Below are 24,791 nucleotides of genomic sequence, written 5' to 3'. Positions count from 1 at the left end.
TTGGCAAAATGAGGTATACTTTTTCTCAGAATAGCATAAGCTTTGTAAGCTTAAGACGAGATGACTTTTCAGAGAATGTTAGTGTAAGTTTCAAGACTACATGGTATTTTCAGATTTCTCATTTAACTGTAATTTTGAGTGGATTTTGTACCAAAATTGGGAAAATGGATGGTTTTGTTGGTTATATATGTCATTACATGATTTATTAGCTATATACAAGGGAAGTAAATCCCTTCCCAGCAGGCACACAACATTAAATAAACCTTGAATCAACGTTGACTTTCTATGTTGATTCAATGTTTATTTTATGTTAGATTTTGAAAATTTGTTTCAACGTTGAAGTTTAAACGTTGAATCAACATTGATAATCAACGTTGATTATATGTTGAAAAACTGTAGATTCAACATTTATTCACTAATTTTATTTTGGAAGAGGAGAGGGGGGTCTTAGTTACATAAATAGTACATGTTTTTAATGATAATATTGGACCATGTATTAAATAAAGAATAAATCCCTGGTATAAATTTAAGTCATTTTAATTCCATTCATAATTGTGATTAATTAGAAATTTCATCACTAAAAATAAAAGTTCTATCACAGAGTCATTTTTTCCGGCCACCACCGTCCTTCCTTTCTGGAGCCCACTTCAAATAATTCGCCGTGGCCTCAACCACCTGGTTTTCAGTAACATTGTAATTTCTCATCATGACTTCTACAAAAAGCATGAGTATATATATATAAATTAATATATCCAAATAAAATTTTTATTCATTCATTGCAGCAAAAAGATAAAAAGATGTTTCATTATAAAAAAAGAAACTTTGTACATATATACTGTTTAAAACCAATATGATCACTTAATTAGTATTTACCTTTGACTAATTTGAAGTAATTTGACCCTCCATATGCATATTTGTTTTTCTTCCCAGAGATATTCATATATGACATTACTTTGTTCGTCATACACCTAAAATAATAAATACATATATATCAAAATCAGTGTTATGTGAACTAAAACAATAATCAAGTGCATTGAAAATTAAACAACATTTCATTGGTACTCTACATTACTGGGCACAAATTAGACATCAACACTATAACTACTAACTAAACTTGATCATTGAAAACTCAAGCACAGTGCAAATGTTACCTTTGCATGGCCTTTTTGATGTGGTCCTTGTAGTCATTGCCACCAATTTGTGCAACAATACTTTTCTAGTTAAAAAAAAATATAAAAAATCAAGCACTACTGGGTATGATTAAAAGTATCAACATTTTAAAAATGTAGTACACATGCAAATGTAATGTATATTAAATATAATTAAAATATTTATTAAAGACAGTATTGATTTCTAATAATAACTTAAAAAATTAAGTTTTCTATTAATCTAACTTACACAAATGTCATAATCCTTTTTGACATTCAACGACAAGTTAAAATCCTTGAAGTCTTCAAGTGTTAGATTTTGGTCCAGTGTGTTATCATCCGATCCACTTTGAACAATGCTGTTAAAGGGATTTCCCTTTTTAACATTGTCGCGAATTTCTGTTAATAGGTATATAACCCGTCTTTGAAATCCTGAAAATGAAAAAAATGTTAAACTATAGTCTATACATTTGGATATTAACACAGCAATTAAGAAAACACAAAAAATGAAGAAGGATATATGCAATGTTTACTCTAGTCTCTAGGACACTTACTTTCTTCCGACATTGGATATGCAGAGCTGGAGGTTGATCTGCTCAACTGTGAGGTCGTTCTATGATGACTGTTTTCTCTGGATCTGGAGGATGGACGATGACTGTTTTCTCTGGATCTAGATCTAGATCTGCTCAACTGTGATAATGTTGATACATTGCGATGACTGTTTCTGCTGGAATTTGAGCATTGACGACGATTATTTTCTCTGGAACTTGATTATTGGCCAAATCTGTTTTCTCTGGATCTAGATCTGCTCAACTGTGAGAATGGTTGACGACGATTGTGTCCCCTGGATCTAGATCTGGATCTGCTCAACTGCGAGAATGTTTGACGACGACTGTTTCCTCTGGATCTAGATCTGGATCTGCTCAACTGAGAGAATGATTGACGACGACTGTTTCCTCTGGATCTAGATCTGGATCTGCTCAACTGAGAGAATGATTGACGACGACTGTTTCCTCTGGATCTAGATCTGGATCTGCTCAACTGAGAGAATGATTGACGACGACTGTTTCCTCTGGATCTAGATCTGGATCTGCTCAACTGAGAGAATATTTGACGACGACTGTTTCCTCTGGATCTAGATCTGGATCTGCTCAACTGCGAGAATGTTTGACGACGACTGTTTTCCATGGATCTAGAGGATCTTGCTGGTGAGGGACTCTTTGAAGAAGAAATCCTTTGAGGTGCCTTTCTTTGATTTGCTACCCCTACAATGCCATTGGAATAGATTATTAAAAGGATTCAAACTTTAATATTTTTTTATTTATAAAATTGTTCTTTTGTGATAGATGATTCTATTCTAAATCAGGGGTCATGTATAAAATGAATAGTCAAGATTTACAGACTAGCATAAAATAAACAATAATATAACTTGCTAGAAATCTTTTACCAATGACTTGCAAATAATATTTCTAAAAAAAAATATAAATGGAAAACATATCACGATGAGGAAGTAATGATCAAGAATGATAAATGCAATGTACCACTTGATTTCTGTGTTTTAGAACTCGACCTCTTTGGAGGTTGTGGTGGCGCAGGAAGGACTGGATTATTACAGCTGGTTTTGGAACTATCTGTTTCTAGTGTACTTCCTGTAGAATAATTAAATAAAACATTATCAGAAGCAATTGTCATTAAAAAAGTATTTTAATTGTTACTGGAACATTTTTGAAGCATTAAAAAATTAAATGAATGCAAAAAGATGTAAGCTTTTACCTAAATGAAAATAAATTTTTTTGATAATACCTGTGGCAAACTCTGTTCCAAAAGATTTCTTTTTGGGAATCCTCTTCCCCAATGGAACCTCATCACCTGAAGACTCCTCAGACTCGTCACATGTTGTGATGTTTGCGATATCACAATCTTTTTTCTCATCTGAAGTTTAAAATACATAAGAATTTGGATGTTAGATTTTTTTATCCCCTCATGCAACTTGTTACAAGGGGATATAGTATTGCTGCTGTGTGCATCTCCTTTAGCTTATGGGCAAGATAAAAAGGAAAAACCCTTACACCAAAATGTTTCATGTCGCGAGGGGATGCTCCGCTTAGCGGTGCCCTTTCCTTTTTTAATTGCCTACTATGTATCAATCTGAGTCATCGAAATAGTAATATGTAAGTGCATATATCAGTAAAATAGACAAAATGCAAAAACAAAAATTCAAAGTATAGTAAAATATTAAACTTGATGTCCACAATCAAGTGTAAATTCATTTTCAATTGCCCTTTACCATATGCATTCATAAGTATGAGCATTATCAATTTATCATTTAATACTAACCAGAAGACATTTTTATTCTGACCAATTCAAAACTGGTCCACTTTTGCTCAGGGGTCCATTGTTGTCGTATAGCTTTCTTTGCCCCAGCATTTGACACGGGTGGCCAAAGAACTTTGTTTCCTGCAATCCAGCTGGAAGGAATAACTTCTTCCACCTCTATGTCCTTTTCCTTCCAAATTACTCGACTCCATGACATTGTCTTTAATACAAAGTTAATTTTTTATCAATATTTGCACAAGCACACATATTCACAATGTACATTTCATTACATTTTTACTTATACTTTTTAAGACACTAGGTCACAAGATGGCGATAAATGTTTTATTAAACTGTAATGTCGTTCGATTAGGTTGTATATCATCGTAACTCAGTGGTTAAAGTATTGGGCTTCTAAACCGCAGATCATGAGTTCGAATCCACCTGGAGCTTTTGTTCATGTTTACTAAATTAAATTTTTGAAAATGTAATTTTTCATCCAAAATCGCACATTTTTTTTTCTATTTGACTTAAATACTTCTATTTATATATCTATCATAGTCAAGTAATTTTCTGCTGATTTAAGAAAATATTTCAAGGTGCTGTGAGGCATCTTAAAATCAATGTTATCATGCAATATATACAAGAATAAACCTATCTAAATATCATATCTATATCATGCAATATACAAACCTGACAAAATACTGATCACTTATCATATCATGCAAAAAAGAAAGTTAGAAACCTTATAAGAATGTCACTGCTGTCACAGAAGAAAAACAAATTGGTGTTTTCACCTACTTCAACATAATTTTATAAAATTTAATTGAAATTAATGTCATAATAATTCAGTATCCTTTATTTCGCCTCTATGGGGAAAGTTACATTATTAGCACGATTTGAACATTTATACCCTACCTTTTAAATAAAAAAATTACGTAATTTAATCAAAATATAAAGATAAAAAACATAAATAAACATAGGTAAATAAAAAAATGTAAATATCAACTTATCCAGCTTTAACGTACATGTATGTTTACCATCGTTCCATCCCAGCAGCATTTGAATGAGAAGATATCCTCTGTCCCATGGTAAACAAATCAATTTCTTTTCGAAATCTGTGTGTTCCAGTAACTTCCTTTTGAGATGCATGTTCCTTTTCTTTTACAACAACAGTGTTTAACAGTTTGGAGTTGCATGGGCTATCATAGAAACTCTCCAAGTTTGATCTTTTTAAAACATCACACACATATTTTTTATCATCTCTTTTTTCCTTCACAAACACAATTTCTCTACTTTTCAAAAGAAAGCAACTGTCCTTTTTTTGGGTTGAAACAGTTATATGAATTCTTTTGGGGAGCTGTCTGCAATTCATTTTCTCCATCTCAACAATTCGTTTCGTAACCTGGGCAATAGGATTCTGAGCTTTTCTAACACTCTTTTTCAACTTTTGTAGATGGTTTTCAAATTGAAAAGCACTTAGTTCATTCAAAGACACTCCACAATGTTCCACATCATCAGCAATGTGAATCAGAGAGTGAATATTGTAGGAAACAAATGTGTCCCCATAAACCATTTCTGATGTTTTCACAAAATATTTTAAAAGTTCTCTTGCATATGATATATGATCGTGTCTAAAGTCTTCGTCAGATTCCAGGAGGATGGACATTGCAACACTTAATGTAAGAAAATGATTATAAACCTGGTTGGAAACAACCGAACGTAGAACCAATGGTCCAGTGTATAGCAAAAATTGCCGCAGCTCAGTGGTCTTCCACCTATCAAGATAATAGAGTGAACGTGGTTGCCTTGCGAACTCCCTGGGCATTTTTCCATTCAATGCAGACAATTTGCCTGACAGAATATCCAACTGTTGACCTGATAGTCTACATTGCCTAGGGCCAGATTTCAAAAACGATAACATTCGCTTAACTACCCCTAAACAAACTAAATGCATGTAGTCAAGTGGAAATGATTTCATACATGATATTCCAATTCCAGCATTTATCAGTGGAGAAATGTCAATTTGATGATCTTTGTATTCAAAATTGTTAAAACTTGCTTCAGATCTTAAGGGGGTGTTTCTTTCATCATTTAGACTAAAAACAACACGTCCATTCCATCTTCCTTTGATAGTACATCTTTCACATGCATAATAGGCATTATGTCCTTTTGTGCATTTCAAGAAAGCCCTCGCCGGTGCGTCACATATAAATGATCCAACTGACACCGTCAGAACATCATCACCAACAGATATTCCATTCTGAACTAAATTGTTCAACTCAACCAAAAAATCAGACAAATAATCATGTACAGAACTGGGTTTTGAATTCCCACAAAATAATGCAACAACAAAGGGTTCAAACTTTTTTATACTGCACAATATTGGCCACATTTGCACATTTGTGCTTTTAAATAGAGGCACTCCATCAACATTAAATGTTAAAGATATCTCATTTGCATCACTGAATTGCTCTGGATGGGTCGAAACTACCTTTAAAATTCCACTTTCTATCCCTAAATATAAATAATCACCACCACATTTTTGTAAGGTATTCACTGAACGTGGTGTTTGCAAAAGTGTACGGGAGTCTCGAGGAACACGAAGACCATGTTTCCTTAATACTGTTAAAAGATCATTTAACGAAGAGCGAGAACAACCACTCTGTGTAGCCCACTTAGACAAGTCCCCTACTACATCTGGAACATTATCAGCATCAGAATGACATTCAGATTCCGAAGAAAAAGATGAACTTGTAGAAGTCCTGTATCTAACATCATTTTCACTTTCAAATTCAGGATTATTTTCATTACTATGATCACTGAAATTGCTCTCTGCGTCACTGACATTTTCAGGGGTTGGATGCCTGTTCTGAGTAAACATTTGATGTCTGTTATTAGAAACATCTTCATCATCACTTGGTTGCGCAATTAAATTTACTTCTGTGTGATATCTTCTCCATTTTCTAATATAAGCCATGTCTACTGTGTAACAAAACAAAATAAAGTAAAACAAACCGAAAAATGATAAACAAAAACATAATTAAAGGAGCCCCAAATAATATAGTCTTTGTTTATATATTGTTACGAATTGTACGTTTGAAATGTATACATGTTTTCCCTAAAATATCTCGCTAGATTTTTTATTATTATTTTTTTTTTGGGGGGGGGGGGTGTGTTAAAATGCAAAACATGCAGTGCTATGCATATTCCCTTCAGGTACATGCAGTTAACATAATCTTCTAAATCATAAAATTCTTCTATAAATGAGTTATATCAAAATGTTTTTAAAAAAGATTGGGTTTTTCCTTGCATGTTACTGTTATACAGTACAGTTATAGCTCGCTAGAATTAGATATCAACAATATACACTAATCACATTCAATTTCGCAAGACAACAAAATAAAACTATAATTATTTTCAACTTTGCAACATTCAAAAATGCGAGTTGCATTCATAAAAAACATTTAAAATCCTCAAACTTACCGCATTTAATTGTCAATCCCGCCTTATAATCGTTTATCCCGCCTTTTCGGAAGTGTGCGAAACGTAAAATTAATTCGTACAATGAACGACCGCGTTTTAAGTTAGGACATACGCTTACTGTTTCGTACACTTGGTAATACACATGCATACTCATATACATCTCTCGCATCTCGTGTATTGTCACCGCAAGGCAACATTTGCTTTTGATAAAAGCACAAATTATTAAATTGGCCAAAGTTTACCCCCCCCCCCCACACCTCCCCCCCCCAAAAAAAACAAAAAACAAAAAAACAAGAACAAGAACAAGAACGAAGTCAGACAAGCAAAAGGAATTGGCCCTGATAAATATTCTACGTTGAATCAATGTTGTTATTTCAACTCACTTAAAGGCCGGTTCTGGGGTATAAATAGCAGCCAATCGGGGGAAATGGAGGAAATTTCAATTTTCTTGCCACTCTTCACTTCAGGGGATATTTTTTCAAATTTATACAAATATCACCAATTACCACTTTAAGATAGTTGTTGTGTATATTAAGTTTTGTGTTCTGCATTTGAAAATACATATAATTTACTTCAAATGTATGTAATAAGGGAGAATTAATCAATTAAAATTCTGAAGTGACACTGATTTTCAAATTTTCCCATTTTGATTGACAGCAGAGGTTTATTTACATTACACCGGAAGCTCTAATCTCCACAGACGTATTCAAAATGGTTGCTAATAAGATTATGTCTTAATCATCCTACCTCAGCAAAGAGAGAACGAGTCAAGTCCAATAAATCCATTTATTTGATAAATAAAGAACACATACACTGCATGTAAGCGTGAATATGCATCCTGCTGAGTCCGGCTGTTATCTCCTGACCACTGCTCTTAGCACAGTTTACACGAACCTTTCAATGTCCAGATAAGAGTCCAGTGCAGATGTAATTTTCACAGAAACAAATTCCAATAAAAAGAAATTTTGAACAAAATTTTCTGATTTAAATAAAAATAATGTGTATAATTTTATTGTTTTTAATTAAAACAAAAATAACAGTCACTGCCAACGGTGTCCCATGTATGGGATATTTTTGGGGTTGGGAAACCAAACTCGCACCAAGTTGACAACACATTCTGGTAGAATGTCCCTACGATGGCTTGCAACATTGGTAAACCGAGGGTCTAATTGAAGAACATTTAGTTTTCTCTCTCTATATCTTTCATCAAGAAAAACTCCTCTATGGAAAAGCATTGTCCAGAAAAACTTCTACTTTTCCTTTCGGAACGAGGTATTTCTTCTGTCAGGTAATGCTGGTTCAGAAGGCCACCACATTTGTGTGTTTCTCCCGTCTGTTATGCAGGGTTTGCAAAAACAATGTTCACATTCATCACAGTTTTGATTTTGCGGGATACAGAATGTCCTCTCAAAGTCGTCAGCACTGATGTCCTCAATCCCAGTTGTATTTTCTTCACATATCATTTCTTCTAACTCCCATTCATTAAAATTGATGAATTGAATTATTGATTCCCTTTGATCAGAGTTCACCCTCAAAGTAATTATACTTGTGTCCTCATTTTCCTCCATTTTGTTACAAAAATGATGGCCAGAATTGGAGGGAAAGTTTTAGGGCATGGGGTACCAAAGGAGATTTCTCTACCATGGCATCATGTATGTGGCCATTTTTATAAGCATTAAATTCTTATTTTCTGTCCATCAAAGTTGTTATTAAATATTTACATGGAAATCTATTACAACATAATAACTATCACCATATTTTCCCCGCATCCACAAATATTTTGATTCCCACTGAGGGCCCACCCCGGGAGATGGGCTGATAAATAGATTTATTGACATTTGGCGGGATGCAGGGAGTGCCTCCCCACTGTGAAATATTTCAACTTCACATGATTCATTGTAACTGGTCCATTCCATTTTATTTCTACAAAAGGGTAAATTGAGATTTTTGATGATTGTTTTATTTAAAATATATATATAAACCCTAAGGTCTATACACTTAGCTCTGTAATAACGAAATCACTTGATCACAAAGAGTAAACTTTGAATCATATTTGACTCATAAATATACCTATGGAAATAAAAATATGTATCCTGTTACACCACATGAAAAAATGATCCAGTCCATATTATGAAACGTAAAAGTGCAAGCAATATTACATTTCACAACATAGCAAGTAACCATTGTAAAGATATTAGAAGACTTCAAGAAAATGTCAGAAACTAAGAGAAAACGGCCAGGTAGTTTCAAGTTTGAGATGCCGATTACCGAGTGAAAAAAGCAGGAAATTATGCAAAATCTTCAAAATGTGAGGGAAGTTTTGGTCAGCAAGTTAGGGAGACCAGTTAATAACACGGACATCATGGAATCATTGCTGGATACCTGGAGACAATCTCTAAAAACGAATGATGATGATTTTAAATCACCTGCAACTTACACTAAAGTAAATAAGAGTCAAGTAAAGCAAGATTTTTTTGTGACATCATTGCAAGCTGTAAGAAAACTGATCGATGTTTCAGCATCCCACGGGAAGTACTGTAAAGGGACTCTTGAAGTTAAAAAAGTCACAAAGAGAAGTCATGTGAGTTCATTGAAATTAGTTTGTACCCGGGGCAATAGAGGAAAACATTCCTATATTTGGGCATCATCTCCATACCTACCAAATGGGAAGTATCTTGTTAATGAAAGAATTAACCATGCATTTCTATGCAGTGGAATGTTACCTTCTCATTATTCAAGATTCTGTAATGCAGCAGGACTTGGTGTTCTCTCCGTTGAAAAAAGGGACGCATTTTTTAAAATGTATAAACCAATTGTACAAGAAGAATATGAAGATTCGTGCATTCTTGCACACTGCCATTCTTGAAGAAGTTGGATAATATGAAAACTTGGATGGAATAGACATAATTACTAATGCACGGCATGGATGGCGAAAAAATGCTCAAGACACCAGTGTCGTTGCAATTGGGGAGCGATCACATAAAGTTCTTAATTGTGCTCATGTAACAAAGGCAGAGGATCCTGTTTCTCAAAGGCATGAGACAATTGGAACACGAAAGATTTATGAAGATTTTGACAACAGGGACATTTCTGTGAATGTGCATACCCACGACAGGAACATGGCCATTAATAAATATGTAAGAGAACGGGAACATGGCTTTACATGTAATCAAAATGATCTATGGCATGGCATCAAAAGTATCAAAAAGGCCTTGACTAATATTTCAAGTGGACCAAGATACAAGGAAGGAAAAACCTGGTCCGAAGAACTTGTCGATAAAGTGGAACCTATTGCGACACATTTTTACTGGGCAGCCAAGCATTGTGAGGGCAATTCTACTACTTTGAGAACTTTGTTGGACAACATTGTTGACCATTACCAAAATGACCACAAGCGATGCCACCCTAGCTCAAGATGTAAACAAGATCCAAATTATGAACCATCAAAAGTTGTGCTTGAAAATCCATGCAATTAAATTACTCAAAAGTGTTATTGTAAATTCCACAATTTATAAATATCCAGATCATTTCAATTTAGGGAGAGATACATACTTTGTGGAAAGTTTTAATAACACTTTAAATGTCTATCAAGACAAAAGAATAGCATTTAGAAGTGAACAGTATGAAGTGCGTGCTTTCCTTGGAACTCTGCATTGGCATGAAAATGTGAATAGAGAACATACTTCAGTATCATTCAAGGCTGATCCGAAAGCCTCTAGACGCTTAAAGGGCAAACAAAACTATAAAAAGAAAACATTTAACTTTAGAAATAATATATGGATGCGCTATATAAAACAAGTATACTCAAAGCGGGAAAATAAATAGTGAAACCATGTGATGCTGTCTTTTATTTCAACACGTGTCTGTGCTATGCAGGTATCTATTTATAGCTTTACTCTGTAGTCTTATCAGTTGGGGGTGTGGCCTTCTCCCTAATATGCTTAATTGCCGTCCGTGTGGATATTCAACTAGGTCAGATCCGGCCTTTAATATTCAACGTTGAATAAATGTTACCTTTTCAACGTTGAAAGTTCAATGTTGAATCAATATTGAAACTTGGTTGATCAATGTCTAAACTTTACTTCAACGTATATTCAATGTTTATTCAACGTTGTGTGCCTGCTGGGTTTTAAATGTGTAGAATGACCACCACTAGAGTAGATTGGGTAAGAAAGTAGGTATTTTCTATCCTGATGACAAGTAATAGGCTTAAGTTAATTACCGAGATAAGAATTAATACTGTAAAAGAGTTTTGATCAATTGAATTATTTAAATTATAAATTTGCAGCAATTTTGCTGTCTGATTTCATGAAATAACATTAAGCAACCTGACTTATATAACTCAATTTTTTTTTAAACAGCATATTTTTCTTTCAAATAAAATTCACATGTAGACAAATGCAGTTATCAAAGTATACAAGATGTAAAAAAAACCTCAAGTTTTTGCTCCTTCCTATCCAAAAGAGACATTTTAGATATATTTACAGAATTCAAAAAGCCACCCCCTCTTTCCAATTGTCTCCATTACATGTTGGATATGTAAATGTACATTTGACCTTGAAATAACATCTGCTATAATAATTACTATCGAAACGATCAAGAAACAACATATTTTTACCCTTTTTTGTATATATGCATCAAAAATGTAGGAAAACATGTAAAATTTGAACATTTATCATGGAATTCTCATCCGTCCCCAGGTACCCGGTTGTGTTTGAATTTCATTTTAATTAAAGAGGTTCGATCCTCTGATTTTGGGTAGCCATTTTGTGTCACCTATAGTCTGTAAATTCTGTGTCATATATGAATTCTACTTGTAAATTCCTTTTTTACAATGCCAAATAAACTATATTGAATAAAATGGTGAAGGAAAAATTCCATATTTAGAGAGTGTAGTAAGGGACTATATTTTGTGGCGGAAGGTTTTTGAGAAGAAAATGAACATTTTTCATAACTCAATTGTTTTAGAGTACCGTCATTTTGGCTTTCTTATTTTCCGTGCAGACCAAATTTTCAGATAGTTTATGCATTGGGATATCTTCGTGTTGTTTCAAAAAACATATTTCAATATTTCTATCGACATACATTGGCATACATAAGTGATATTTCATAAAAGTAAAGAAAAAATCAACTCCAATTTTCCCCTAAAATTAGCTTATTTCATGCCATATCTCAAATTTTACATTATAGACCCATACTTTTGGTTTTATTTTTTGAATATTTAAGTTTCTTTTGACAAGTCTGTCAGAATTTGAGAAAAAGTTTGAGACTTTTTAATTATTTAATTGCATGTTGAATCATTTATGAATAAAAATAGTATTTTTTCAGTGCAAAAAGGTCAAAATATCCATAAGGTGAAGTAATTGCAAACTTTTTCATTATGATAATTTTAATTTTATTAATTCTAAATAATGTAAATTTGTATTTGATACAATGATTCATTTCAATAAAAAGTTATAGAGGGAAAAGCAATTTATGTGCAATTCGCACTTTCAGTGCAGAAAGGTCATATGAAATACACCGTAGCACCGAAAGGAGCATATAGACCCCAAAATTTTGTTTTGAATTTTGGTTTAGATATATGTGTAGATGTTAAAAAATTACTTCAGAAAAAAACTTAGAGACTTTTGATCGCAGGATCCAACGTCCTTAAGAGCAGACATCACACTTGTAGGTCTTACTATTTTAGCAAAGTTAAAAGGAGACTAGAAACCAGAATAAATAAGAAATTCACTAAATATGATTATAAGCTTACTGTTTCATGAAAACAAGAAATCACATGTATTGCGGCATGTCTTTTGTGAAAAAAATGTTACATTTCATCCATTTATGAAGAAAAGATTAATTTTCAATATCAGTGATGGTTGACTCAAGGGAATTGCCACAAGTTTCATAATATGAGGTTACAGTGTTCAAACTAATGCTTCTTAGGAAAATCAAAAAATAGGGGGAGGGTATACATGTAAGGGTATTTCTAAGTGATGTGATGCTTTTGTCATGATAATTTCATGTATATGTATGTAGTTTTGAATAAGGTTTCTTATTTAGGGAGGTTGAACAACAGTTGACCTCTATAAGATTAGGTATAGATGCTTTATTTATGGAGAGCCCTATGAATCTGTGTTAAATAGAGGAAAGTGGAAATGCTGGGTTCACTTAACTGGCCATATTTTTCTTAATCCTTAATGGAATTGGCAAAATGAGGTATACTTTTTCTCAGAATAGCATACACTTTGTAAGTTTAAGACAAGATGACTTTTCGGAGAATGTTAGTGTAAGTTAAAGGTAGCAAGGGACAGTTTCGGATAAAGTACCCATCAATATTTTTGTAAAATTGAGAGTTGCTGTACTTGAAGGCTTATGAGTGTTGCTAAAATTCATGAAATGATTTTTAATGATTATCATTAGTTAGAGGGATGTCTCTTGTTGAAATTGATATTCAATATGTAGGCCCCATATGTTAGGTACATGAGATTCAGAAGTAAAATGCGAAACCTGCGGCTATTACTGTTGTGTTGACTTTAGACAGTGAAAATGCAAGTTACAGACGGGAGGGTAAATAACACGAAAAGTAGGTGGATGGGGCATTTTAAACTATACACCGGTAAGTTTCTGACATATGATGGTGCAACATGCACATGGTACGGAAGGTCAACCCTTTGCAGGGAAATGGCTGGGGTAGGTCTAAATAGCTGAAAAATCATGAAAAATTAACAAAATATGGAAGGGTCAAAGTCTCATAAAAACCAGTATGTAGAAAATTTTACAGGTTTTGACTAGTAATTTTCTTCAGAAATTGGTGATTGGCCTTATAAAGAGTGAATTAAAGGTATTTGTGCTGAATGGGAACTGAGGAAATTCTAGTTACAGGGTTCCAAAGACACACGTCCCCAGGCTACAATGAAATGTATAAAAAAAACTATCCTGTGCCATCTAATGTCACGTATTTGGATATGTCATACTAATTACACTGCATGGTCAGTGTATTTTTTTTCTCAGAAATACTATGCATATGTTAATGTAAACACAGCTATTATTAGTACCGGTACATGTATTAACACAGCTTATTGATTTTTTTAATTTCAGCTATTGGTGGCCACATGGTTTTTACCTGTTCATTCTTTTCAGCTCTTGAGGTTAACCTGTCACCTCTACCCACATGCATATTCCTTAATGTGTTCTACAGACTATTTACCAGTAATTCAAATTAAATCGGATAATTCATGAACAGTTACTGTAATGGAACTTTCAGAAAGCATCATGCCTTGTTGTGGTTTGTGTTTGATAAGAAATTATAACAAACAAAATTATGGATGTTTAAAGTAATTTAGAATTGTTAGCTGTGAAAATTTGTTTTTCAATAAAAGTATGCAATTATGTTTCCTTTATTTTGTTTTTAGCTCACCAGAGCCAAAGGCTCAAGTGAGCTTTTCTGATCACAATTTGTCGTTGTCGTTGTTGTAAACTTTTCATATTTTCATCTTCTTCTCAAGAACCACTGGGCAGATTTCAACCAAATTTGGCACTAAGCACCACTAGGTGAAGGGGATTCAAGTTTGTTCAAATGAAGGGCCATGCCCTCTTTAAAGGGGAGATAATTGAGAATTATTGAAAATTTGTTGGTATTTTTCAAAAATCTTCTTCTCAAAAACTATTCGGCCTGAAAAGCTTAAACTTGTGTGGAGGCATCCTCAGGTAGTGAAGATTCAAGTTTGTTCAAATCATAGTCCTAGGTGGTATGGTGGTGTCACAATGGGGGAATGGATTTTTACATAGGAATATATAGAGAAAATCTTTAAAAATCTTTTTCTTAGAAACTAATCAGCCAGGAAAGCTGAAACTTATGTGGAAGCATCCTCCGGGAGTGTAGATACAAAGGTGTGAAAGTCATGACCCCGGGGTCAGGTTTGGGCCACAATGGGTGGGAGGGGGTCAAAGTTTAACATAGGAATATATAGAGTAAATATTTTAAAATCTTCTTCTCAGAAACTATTCAGCCAGATGATTCTTTATAATTGTTAAGACTTTGGCCCCAGGACAGTTCTTTGGCCTCACAAGAAGGTTCAGAGTTTGATGTAGGTTTATATCCCATATATATAAACTATTGTTAAGGATCTTTTTGAGAACTGCAATACTCAACATGCGATATAACTATAAAATCAATATAAAATCATCCTTTTAGAAAAGGAACTAATGATTATAAACATCAGAATATTTAGGGGGGAAAATGGATTTTATTTATACAAGATCTACATGTATTATTGTACATTGTCCAGATAGTTTGCATTGTGACCCCATTAAGCTGATTTTATCATACGTATTGTTCCTCAGGTGAGCGATGTGGCCCAGTTGCCTCTTGTTTTAGTTTTTCATTGTTTTTCAATATTAAAAATTAAACATATGTAACCTACGGTAATTTTCATGATGAGTACAAAACTAAAATCCGTTTTTAAATCGGACGATGCATAACAGATATCGGGGTTTAAAAATTGATTTTTCGGAAATTTTGATTCTGCGTTTTTTGTTTCAAAAATAGCGTAAAGTTCAAACTCGTACCAAAAATAATTCGATTTTTGCTAAGTACTTTGACACCTTCGGAATTATTTTTTTGTTAAGTCGTTCTTAGAATCGTTAAGGTTTTTGTTAATTCGTACATAGTATCATTCGTATTTATTTTTAACTTTTAGTTTAAGTTGCTCTTGTTATTGATTTAAACACTCTGCTTCTTGCAGGAACATCAAGCTTTACTCTTGACATTAACGGAAGACCCACTCGTTGCTTTGCAACGAGCTTTGCTCTAGTTATTATTATTATTCTTTTTTTTTCTTACCGATTTTGTGCAGACGATTTCTCGGAGATGGCTTGGTCGATTTCGCTCAAATTTTCAATATAAACGTGTTTTTATCTAAAGCTGATATATAATTTTTATTTTTTGAAAAAAACACTTCCGGTCAGAAGTTATCGTTCGTTTACGATTTTAAAAAGTCAATTTTGTCTGTCGGGTTTCTCAAAAACGAGTAAAGATAAAAGGCTGAAATTTTCAGAGATGATAGATCTACCGTTTTTCTAATGTACCTCGTCAAGAGAATGTCCGCCGTCACTTCCGGTCGTCACCGGAAGGTAATTTGAAAAATTGAATTTTTCGACTTTTTTATTTTTTAATATTTTTTTTTGAAATTTTTACACCTTATAGTGACCCTTTTACTGATTAAGAATATGTAATTAGTTTTAAAATCGATGAAAGCATTCTCGAGAAATTGAGCGTCAAAGTTCTGAAGCGGAGTCCGAGTAGCTCAGTGGTTATAGTCGTGGACATGGCCCAGGCGACCCGGGTTCAAGCCTCGAGTGCCGCAAAATTGTTTTCTCTTTTTGTGCTTAGATCTACGATTTTATCTTTGAATTGATAAGTTTAATCTTATCTTTTCAAAAATTAGACGGAAGACCCACTCGTTGCTCGCAACGAGATCGAATCTAGTTAGGGTCTTCCGTCTTCAGCGGAAGACCCTTCTATTATTCTATTGTTTCTTTTTCACTTTTCTTATTGTTATTAGGGTCTTCCGTCTTCAGCGGAAGACCCTTCTATTATTCTATTGTTTCTTTTTCACTTTTCTTATTGTTATTAGGGTCTTCCGTCTTCAGCGGAAGACCCTTCTATTATTCTATTGTTTCTTTTTCAATTTTATTATTAGGGTCTTCCGTCTTCAGCGGAAGACCCTTCTATTATTCTATTGTTTCTTTTTCACTTTTCTTCTTATTATTCTTTTTTTTTCTTACCGATTTTGTGCAGACGATTTCTCGGAGATGGCTGGGTAGATTTCGCTCAAATTTTCAATATAAACGTGTTTTTATCTAAAGCTGATACTTTTTTTTTCATTTTTGAAAAAACACTTCCGGTCAGAAGTTATCGTCCGTTTACGATTTTAAAAAGACAATTTTGTCTGTCGGGTTTCTCAAAAACGAGTAAAGATAAAAGGCTGAAATTTTCAGAGATGATAGATCTACCGTTTTTCTAATGTACCTCGGTATAGAGAATGTCCGCCGTCACTTCCGGTCGTCACCGGAAGGAAATTTGAAAATTTGAATTTTTCGACTTTTTTATTTTTTTTAATATTTTTCTTTGAAATTTTTACACCTTATAGTGACCCTTTTACTGATTAAAAATATGTAATTAGTTTTAAAATCGATCAAGGCATTCACGAGAAATTAAGCGTCAAAGTTCTGAAGCGGAGTCCGAGTAGCTCAGTCGTTATAGTCGTGGACATGGCCCAGGCGACCCGGGTTCAAGCCTCGAGTGCCGCAAAAAAATTTTCCTTTTTTTTTCGCTTAGATCTACGATTTTATCTTTGAATTGATAAGTTTAATCTTATCTTTTCAAAAATTGGACGGAAGACCCACTCGTTGCTCGCAACGAGATCGAATCTAGTTATTATTCTTTTTTTCCTTACACATTTTGCGCAGGCGATTTCTCGAAAGTGGCTGATTTGATTTGCTTCAAATTTTCACTGATGATGCCTCGTTATATGAAGTTTGTACCCTAGTGAGATTTTCTCGAAATTCACTTCCGGTCGGAAGTTATCGTCAATAAACGATTTTTTAAAGTCAATTTTGTCTGTCAAGTTTCTCAAAAACGAGTAAAGATAGAGGGCTGAAACTTTCAGAGATGATAGATCTCCCGTTTTTCTGGTGCACCTCGGTCAAGAAAATGTCCTCCGTCACTTCCGGTCGTCACCGGAAGCAGATTTAAAAAATGAAAATTTTCAACTTTCTTCTTTTATATTTTTCTTCCAAAAATATGATAGTGACCCTTTTACTGATTAAGAATATGTAATTTGTTAAAAAATCGATCAACGCGTTCTCGAGATATTAGGCATCAAAGTCCTGAAGCGAGAGTCCGAGTAGCTCAGTCGTTAGAGTCGTGGTCATGTGCCTAGGCGACCCGGGCTCGAGCCCCGAGTGCCGAATTTCTTTCCCCCTCTTTTTGTGCTTAGATCTGATTTTTTTATCTTTAAAATGATGGATTCTGTTTTTTTCTGTTTTGATTTAGTAAAAGAAGTTACAATAATATCGCTTTTCCCCGTATTTGAGTATTGGGATCCATAGCTATGTATTCATACTGAAATAAGGTTAACATGTTGAAAAACATCAAAAGTTACATTTTTAAAACAACGCTTATACATTGTTCTAACATATGTATTTTGTTTAAAAATTGTGTAATATGTGATATTTAGAATTTAATATTCTCCATTTAATATAGAAGTCACTGACCGACCCCCCCCCCCCATTCATAAAATCATTTAGTTTTTCTGACCCGATTTTACTTGATCTTTGATCTTGGACCTTGAATATCAACTTAGTATCATTCTAGATTACTGTACTAATTACCAGACCAATTCGTTCATTATTAACAGAGTTATGAACTTTTTGGCATTTGAGTTTCAATCGTCGAGTTTGACATGTACTGTACAAAAAAATCTAACTCCCGAGTCCTTCACTCAATTCTAATGAAAATGCGTGAATATAAACCTCTGACCCCATTCTTATTGTCTGTCAAATATGCAGCGGATTGAACAATTAAGAAGAATCAAACGGCGCTTATAGCCTATACGCGGAAATAAAATTTACACACTACACGCACCGACCCCCCCCCCCCCCATTCACAAAATCATTAAGTTTTTCTGGACTGATTTTACTGAATCTTTCATCTTGGACCTTTATTTTCAACCTAGTACCATTCTAGATTGCTGTACTAATTACAAGACCAATTCGTTCACTTTTAAGAGAGTTATGAATTTTTGGACATTTGAGTTTCGATTGGCGTGCTTGACATGTACTGTAGAAAAAAATTCTAACTCCCGAGCCCTTCACTCAATCCTAATGAAATTTTGTGTAAATGTACCTCGGACCCCATTCTTATTATCTGCCAAATATGCAGCGGATTGAACAATTCAGAAGAAATTCCTGCGATCAAGCGGCAAATATAGCCTGTACGAGGACTGAAAATGTACACAGTACGTATACATGGGATGTAAGCAGCCGCGTAATATTTCTGTTGCATGTATATTTCTTGTTTTCCGTTTAGTCTGTATCTACGATAGCGTGTGAACTACTTATGAATGTTAGAACTGTGGAAATTACTGTCATCAAATTTTTACCGAATAAATTTACGTGTTACTGATTTCGTTATTTCTACATTTATAATGATTTTATCAATCCTGTTGAAATAAAACAGTCAAACACAATAATAAACGACACGAAAAAAAATCTCAACACTGAAATACATGTGTAAAATGCATCAGTCATTGTTTTAGGACTTTACTTCCCCTAATTGTCGTTAACCGAATCCGAGATCCACACCTCAAAATTCTACTTTCGATTTATTTACGACGAAAATCATGCTCGGGTCTTTTCACCCCCCTCCAGACAAAAACACGCATCAATATTTCAAATGACTTCGCACTGTTACCAAACCTGTGTAGTCAGACATCTCACACATCGTTCCTCATGTCATACAAAAATTCAGCTCCTGTCCCGGGCGGAAACGCCCCAAATTCAAAGAGAAATTTGGGAATTATTTCGCGTCAGCCATGTTTTGACACCTGGAGCTAAGATTTCTTCTTTCTCTCTATTTCTTTCTCTCCAATTTTTTGTTTTTTTTTTTGGATTTTCTAACTAAAATATTCAACATAAAGGGGTTGTTGGACTGTAGTACAGGTTAAAAAACACTCTTCAGATAAGATTTAGACAAAAACAGACCCTTCTATTATTCTATTGTTTCTTTCTCTCTATTTCTTTCTCTCCATTTTTTTATTTTCTTACTAAAATATTCAACATAAAGGGGTTGTTGGACTGTAGTACAAGTTGAAATCACTCGTACATTAAGATTTAGGCAAAAACAGTCTTTAATTATTAGGGTCTTCCGTCTTCAGCGGAAGACCCTTCTATTATTCTATTGTTTCTTTTTCACTTTTCTTATTAGGGTCTTCCGTCTTCAGCGGAAGACCCTTCTATTATTGTAATGTTTCTTTTTCACTTTTTAAGGTCTTCCGTTTCCAACGGAAGACCTTATTGTTTTCGTACTGTTTCTTATTATTATTTTTTTCCACAAATTTTGTGCACGCGATTTCTTAGAAACTATTCGACCGATTTTGACCATTTTTTCACAGATGATTGCCAGAGGTCATAATTCTAGATGTTTTTTGAGTTTTTGAAATCGTCACTTCCGGTACCGAGTTACGGCGGATTTTCTATTTTTTTACGACCTATTTTGTGCAGAGCTGATCTCAGAAAATCTTGGAGATATTAATACGAAATTTTCAAGATAGGTAGTCTATAGTTTGAAGTTGTGCACTATTATATTATTTTACGCCAGTGGCGCCATTCTTGGAGCTCGCCTAGGCACGAAAATTGTGTACGAATTTTTATTCAAAATGTTCATACATTTTGATCTGTATCTTTTTATCAGTTGATATTTTGTTAAACAATATACAACAAAAGTGGTAGAGAATCAAAAGTTCTTTCCAATAAAATCAAGAAAAAGGGGCTGGCCCCTTTAATTAGGGACCAAAAGACTCGTAAAGTCTATTACGAATTACTTGAAAACGATAAATATTTTGTTATGCATTATAGAATCAAAGTTGTTGAACACTACATTATCGGTTTGAAAAAAGTCATCGTCAGGCCTATGTTTGGACGTAATTAGGGATTTTTATTCACTGTCTTAAAATTTCGGGGGGGGGGGGGGGGGGTGTGTTAATTTTAAAATTGTATCGATATTTCATGGTATCATTTAAAGTATAATAAAATCGGACGGAAGACCTACCCGTTACTCGTAACGAAATCGTATCTAGTTTTTTATTCTTTTTTTTTTCTTTACAATTTTTGTGCAGAAGATTTCTCGGAGATGGGTGGTCCGATTTTTGTCAAATTTTCAGCATCGATCTATTATCATCTGAACTTGATACCTTTGTTTTATTTTGTAAAAATCACTTCCGGTTCGGACTTATCCGCCATTTTGTCATTTTTTAAAAAGTTCTTGTCCACACATTTTCTCAAAAACGAGCAAAGATAGGAAGCTGAAATTTTCAGGAATGATAGATAACATGAACATCTAGCCTCACAAGGAAAATCATTGTCCGGAAATTCCGAGTAGGGAAGCTAGCTGGGGTCAAAATATAGGACACATTTTTGACGAATACTCCTTGTCCACACATTTCCTCAAAAACGAGCAAAGAAAGGAAGCTAACATTTTCAGAAATGATAGATGACATGAACATCTAGCCTCACGAGGAAAATCATTGTCCGGAAATTCCGAATACGGAAGCTAGCTGGGGTCAAAATATAGGACACGTTTTTTACGAATTCTCCTTGTCCACACATTTCCTCAAAAACAAGCAAAGATAAGAAGCTGATATTTTCATAAATGATAGATGACATGAACATCTAGCCTTACGAGGAAAATCATTGTCCGGAAATTCCGAGTAGGGAAGCTAAATTTTAAAACTCAATGGATGTGTAATAATGACCTCAGACTAATTTTAAAACATATTATCTAAGTTGCACTTAAAGTCTGCGTCTAATAAAATCGTTTTCAAATTGATGGGAGGAAATTTAATTTTTTTGAAAATTTTAAATTTAATTAAATCGTAATAAAATGACCTCAGACTAATTTTAAAACATAATATCTAAGTTGCGCTTACAAATTTTGTGTCCAATGAAATCTTTCTCGAATAATTAAGATGAAATTTAATTTTTTAAAAATTTAAAATTTAATTAAATCGTGTTAAAATGATCTCAGACTAATTTTAAAACATGATATCCAGGTTGCACTTACAATTCTGCGTCTGATGACATCTTTTTCGAATTGATCGAATGAATTTTAAATTTTTTGAAAATTTTAAACTCATTTAAATCGCGTTAAAATGACTTCAGACTAATTCTAAAACATGATATCTAAGTTGTGCTTAGAATTCTGCGTCTAATGATATCCTTCTCGAATTGATTGGGTGAATTTAAAAATTTTCAAAATTTTTAATTTTATTTAAATCGCGTTAAAATGACCTCAGACTAGTTTTTAAACATGATTACTAAGTAGCGCTTACAATTCTGCGTCTAATGACATCTTTGTTAAATTGATTGGATGGTTTTTTAATTTTTTGAAAATTTTAAATTTAATTAAATCGTGTTTAAATTACCTCAGATTAATTTTTAAACATCATATCTAAGTTGCGCTTAGAATTCTGCGTCTAATGACATCTTTCTCGAATTAATTGAATGAATTTTTAATTTATTAAAAATTTTAAATTTAATTAAATCATGTTAAAATGAGCTGAGACTAATTTAAAAACATAATATTTAAGTTACGCTTACAATTTTGCGTCTGATGACATCTTTTTTGAATTGATCGAATGAATTTTAAATTTTTCAAAAAATTTAAACTCATTTAAATCGCGTTAAAATGACCTCAGACTTATTTCAAAACATGATATCTAAGTTGCGCTTACAATTCTGCGTCTGATGACATCTTTGTTGAATTGATTGGATGATTTTTAATTTTTTCTTTAAATTTTGAATCTAAGTAATTCGTGTTAAAATGACCTTAGACTGATTTCAAAATATAATATTCAGGTTACGCTTACAATTTTGCGTCTAATGACATCTTTCTCGAATTGATTGGGTGAATTTTTTAATTTTTCAAAAATTTTAAACTCATTTAAATCGCGTTAAAATGACCTCACACTAATTTTAAAACATAATATCTAAGTTGCGCATTAATTTCTGCGTCTAATAACATCTTTCTCGAAATGATTGGATGAATTTTAAATTTAAAAAAAAATTAAATTTAATTAAATCGTGTTTAAATGACATCAGAATAATTTTTAAACATGATATCTAAGTTGTGCTTACAATTCTGCGTCTGATGACATCTTTGTTGAATTGATTGGATGATTTTTAATTTTTTTTTTAAATTTTGAATTTAAGTAATTCGTGTTAAAATGACCTAAGACTGATTTCAAAATATAATATTCAGGTTACGCTTACAATTCTGCGTCTAATGACATCTTTCTCGAATTGATTGGGTGAATTTTTTAATTTTTCAAAAATTTTAAACTCATTTAAATCGCGTTAAAATGACCTCACACTAATTTTAAAACATAATATCTAAGTTGCGCTTTAATTTCTACGTCTAATAACATCTTTCTCGAAATGATTGGATGAATTTTAAATTTAAAAAAAAATTAAATTTAATTAAATCGTGTTTAAATGACATCAGAATAATTTTTAAACATGATATCTAAGTTGTGCTTACAATTCTGCGTCTAATGACATCTTTGTCAAATTGATTGGATGATTTTTAATTTAATGAAAATTTTAAATTTAATTAAATCGTGTTTAAATGACATCAGAATAATTTTTAAATATAATATCTAAGTTGCGCTTTGAATTCTGCGTCTAATGGCATCTTTCTCGAAATGATTGGATGAATTTTAAATTTTTAAAAAAATTTAAATTTAAAGCTTCTTGGTCCGATTTTTTCGTAATTACAGTATCAAAATTTTGTTCAAACAAATCATTTATCTTACAAAGTTATGGACTTTCTCCTATTTACACCAGCAGAATCAATCTCCTTTCAAAGTTAAAAATATTCAAAGTAAATAAAAATAATTTCTCTTTGGGCAAACGAAAAAACAAACCAAAATGCATCACGGGAATTTTTAGAAAAGGAAACCGCATGGTTTCGTCCCCCGAATGATTGGGGTTATTCAACCCGCATGCTATGCATCGATTGTAAAAAAAGCAGACTTTAGAAATATTGGCGAACAAAACGTACACATGTTTATTTGTAATTTGTCTGATCATTTGTCTGACCATTTCGACCCTTATTTAAAGCGATGTCAAATTCGTAATACAACCATACCCGTCTCGTCGTCAGGGGTGAAATTTAACATGAGGCGAAATAACGCGGTACCTTTTAATGTCGTTTGTTTTGTTAGCAAATTTTGTACGTATTTTTCATCATTGAAATTTGGCTTAATTGACTGGGAAAACTACTGCAATGTCTATTATTATACATATACATATTATTAAGCATAGCCATCGTTTAAAAGCGTGCATAAAATTCGATATAAAATCGGACCAAGCAGCTTTAATTAAATCGTGTTTAAATGACATCAGAATAATTTTTAAACATGATATCTAAGTTGCACTTAGAATTCTGCGTCTAACGACATCTTTCTCGAAATGATTGAATGAATTTTAAATTTTTTGAAAATTTAAAAAAAAAATTTAAATCATGTGAAAATAAATTATTGAACGGAAGACCCACTCGTTGCTCGCAACGAGATCGAATCTAGTTGTTATTAGGGTCTTCCGTCTTCAGCGGAAGACCCTTCTATTATTCTATTGTTTCTTTTTCACTTTTCTTATTCTTATTATTAGGGTCTTCCGTCTTCAGCGGAAGACCCTTCTATTATTCTATTGTTTCTTTTTCACTTTTCTTATTAGGGTCTTCCGTTTTCAACGGAAGACCCTCTTGTTATTCTATTGTTTTTTTTTATTATTATTATTCTTCTTGTTTTTCCTTCTGACTTCTTTTTTGCTTTATATCTCAAAAACTATTCATCCGATTTGCAAGAAATTTTCAGAGATTATGTTAAATAGTTGTCCCTTGAAGATTTTAAACTTTCAGTCATTAAGTCACTTCCGTTTTCTAGTTACGTCATTTTTAAAAATTTCAAAAAGTGATTTTGTCCAGGACTTTTCTCGTTAACGGTTGTTTATAAAGACTTGAAATTCTCTGTGATTGTAAATCTGCGGATTTACTTATTGCAAATTTACAAAAAAAAA

The 24,791-nt window shown here is 33.1% G+C and overlaps 1 protein-coding gene across 1 annotated transcript; it reads right to left on the bottom strand.

The window, feature by feature from the left end:
- Positions 1 to 435: 435 nt before the first annotated feature.
- LOC105345269 (uncharacterized) lies at positions 436 to 7,124 on the bottom strand. The gene is made up of 10 exons (XM_066076998.1): positions 6,948 to 7,124; positions 4,490 to 6,446; positions 3,486 to 3,684; positions 2,952 to 3,080; positions 2,690 to 2,797; positions 1,703 to 2,413; positions 1,399 to 1,580; positions 1,152 to 1,216; positions 874 to 968; positions 436 to 713 (listed from the first exon to the last, which is right to left on the bottom strand). Exons 2-6 carry the CDS (start codon positions 4,502 to 4,504, stop codon positions 1,920 to 1,922), a joined length of 945 nt encoding a protein of 314 aa, XP_065933070.1. The 5' UTR covers positions 4,505 to 6,446; positions 6,948 to 7,124; the 3' UTR covers positions 436 to 713; positions 874 to 968; positions 1,152 to 1,216; positions 1,399 to 1,580; positions 1,703 to 1,919.
- Between the last annotated feature and the right edge of the window lie 17,667 nt (positions 7,125 to 24,791).

The sequence above is a fragment of the Magallana gigas genome, chromosome 2 (genome assembly GCF_963853765.1).
Source record: "Magallana gigas chromosome 2, xbMagGiga1.1, whole genome shotgun sequence".
Classification (NCBI taxonomy): domain Eukaryota; kingdom Metazoa; phylum Mollusca; class Bivalvia; order Ostreida; family Ostreidae; genus Magallana; species Magallana gigas.
The sequence above is the reverse complement of the archived record's forward strand: the minus strand, read 5'-3'. Positions and strand labels throughout refer to the sequence as shown.

Coding starts and splice junctions, on each gene's coding strand:
- LOC105345269 (XM_066076998.1), bottom strand. Junction 2,798..2,951: donor TGGAACAGAGTTTGCCACAG/GTATTATCAAAA, acceptor ATTATTCTACAG/GAAGTACACTAGAAACAGAT. Junction 2,414..2,689: donor TAAAACACAGAAATCAAGTG/GTACATTGCATT, acceptor ATGGCATTGTAG/GGGTAGCAAATCAAAGAAAG.